The sequence below is a fragment of the Gekko japonicus genome, unplaced genomic scaffold, assembly GCF_001447785.1.
Source record: "Gekko japonicus isolate JY-2015 unplaced genomic scaffold, Gekko_japonicus_V1.1 scaffold19368, whole genome shotgun sequence".
NCBI classification, from domain to species: Eukaryota; Metazoa; Chordata; class Lepidosauria; order Squamata; family Gekkonidae; genus Gekko; species Gekko japonicus.
In genome coordinates, this window is record NW_015162370.1 from 1 (window position 1) to 1,840 (window position 1,840).

The 1,840-nt window shown below is 44.2% G+C and overlaps 1 gene segment (V, D, J or C); it reads left to right on the plus strand.

Annotated features, from left to right (window-relative positions):
* Positions 1 to 1,019: 1,019 nt before the first annotated feature.
* LOC107105695 lies at positions 1,020 to 1,342 on the plus strand (the record flags this gene model as incomplete). The annotated part of the segment is given in 1 exon segment: positions 1,020 to 1,342. A coding segment is annotated over 1 exon segment (323 nt), but the record flags the coding sequence as incomplete, so codon positions are not given.
* Between the last annotated feature and the right edge of the window lie 498 nt (positions 1,343 to 1,840).

Genomic DNA, 1,840 nt, shown 5'->3' on the forward strand with positions numbered 1-1,840 from the left:
TCCTGCCTTTATAATATTTGATTTCTTTGAGGAGAGTAGAAAATATGAAAACGTTTGGCAGAAATGTTCTCTTGTACATTTCAAGGTCAAACACCCAATTCTATTTTATTGCAACCAGATATTCTCAAGGTGCACCACTATGTACATGCTCTTTCCATGCCCTGCGTGTCTGAACCAGGCCCAAAACTAATTGTCATAAATGAATACGAAAAGCAGACCTTTTTAAAAAAAGAAAGAAAGAAAAAGAAGTAAACCTGTGGGGATCAAACCCTAGTGAAACTTCAGGAGGTAGGCTCCAATGTGGAAGCATAGTTTAAATCTGCACTGTCAATGCAGAAGGAGGTCATATCTTTGCTAAAGGGTTTTTATACTAAGGTAAAGTAAAGGTAGAGGTTCCCTTGCTCGAAAGCCAGTCGAGTCCGACTCTAGGGTTGCGGTGCTCATCTCCGCTTCAAAGCCGAAGAGCCAGCGCTGTCCGAAGACGTTTCCGTGGTCATGTGGCCGACATGACTAAACACGAAGGCGCACGGAACGCTGTTACCTTCCCACCAAAGTGGTACCTATTTATCTACTTGCAATTTCTTGCTTTCGAACTGCTAGGTTGGCAGGAGCTGGAACTAGAGACAGGAGCTCATTCCGTCATGCGGCAACTTGAGTCTCGAACTGCTGAACTACTGACCTTCCACAGCCTGCAGTTCAGCGTCTTAACCACTTGAGCCACCGCAGCTCCTTATGTACTTTTATACTAAGGTGTATGTAAATCCAGGGGCAGCTTCCTGATTAAATCAGCCCTATGTCAGGTTCAGTGACACCAAAAGACCCAACTTTAAGCACTGGATAACTTCTAGCCAATTATTTTCCTCAAAGACTCAAGGGAAAATGATGTTGTGTCTTCCAATTCTTTTCTTTTTGGCAATATTCAGAGGTAAAAAGTTCTTGTTCTTTCACAAAAAAATTAATATAGTTACCTTCAAAACCTAAATCTGAATCCGATCTCTTTGGAATTCCTTTCTTGCCAGGTGTCCTCTCAGAGGTCCAGCTGGTGGAGTCCGGAGGAGATGTCAAAAGGCCCGGAGAGTCCCTCCATCTCTCCTGTCGAGCCTCCGGGTTCAACTTTGGAGGCTCTGACATGAACTGGGTGAGGCAGGCTCCCGGGAAGATCCCAGAATGGGTGGCATTTATAAGGTATGATAGAAGCTTCCAATACTATTCTGGCTCAGTGCGAGGACGTTTCACCGTCTCCAGGGACAACCCTTCCAGCATGGTGTATCTTCAAATTGACAGCCTGAAACTTGAAGACTCGGCCATGTATTACTGTGCTACCCACAGTGAAACAAAGTGACTGTAAAGCCAGGCAAAAAACCCTCCCTTGTTTCTGCTCCTCTCTGGGACTGACTGAGCTAAAAGAGGAAATTAAAAAGAAAAAAGAAAAAAGACAGGCATACACCTTTGGCATTAATATTGATTCAGCTTGACTTCATTGATGTAAAAAGGTGGAAACTTTTGTGACACTGATGCAAACTCACAAGCACCACTATGTGCACCATGTCCTTAAGCTCAGAGATTTTCACAAGTAGCCAAGAGACCTGGTGATTTCTGGTGTCTTTGGAACATTTGATTTGCATGCACATATCAGAGCAGTACACGAGACACAGGCTGATTCTGTATTGGCTTTTCCCTCGGTTGTTTTAGCCAACCCACGTTGGAACAGAAATTCCCCTCTGCATTGCATGCTGCCACCGCTTCCTTTGGGCACTGGATTTTATGGTAGCCTCCACACTCCGTGTCACTTTCGCTTCCTTTGTTCATTGGACTTTATGGTACCTTCTACATAGATTTA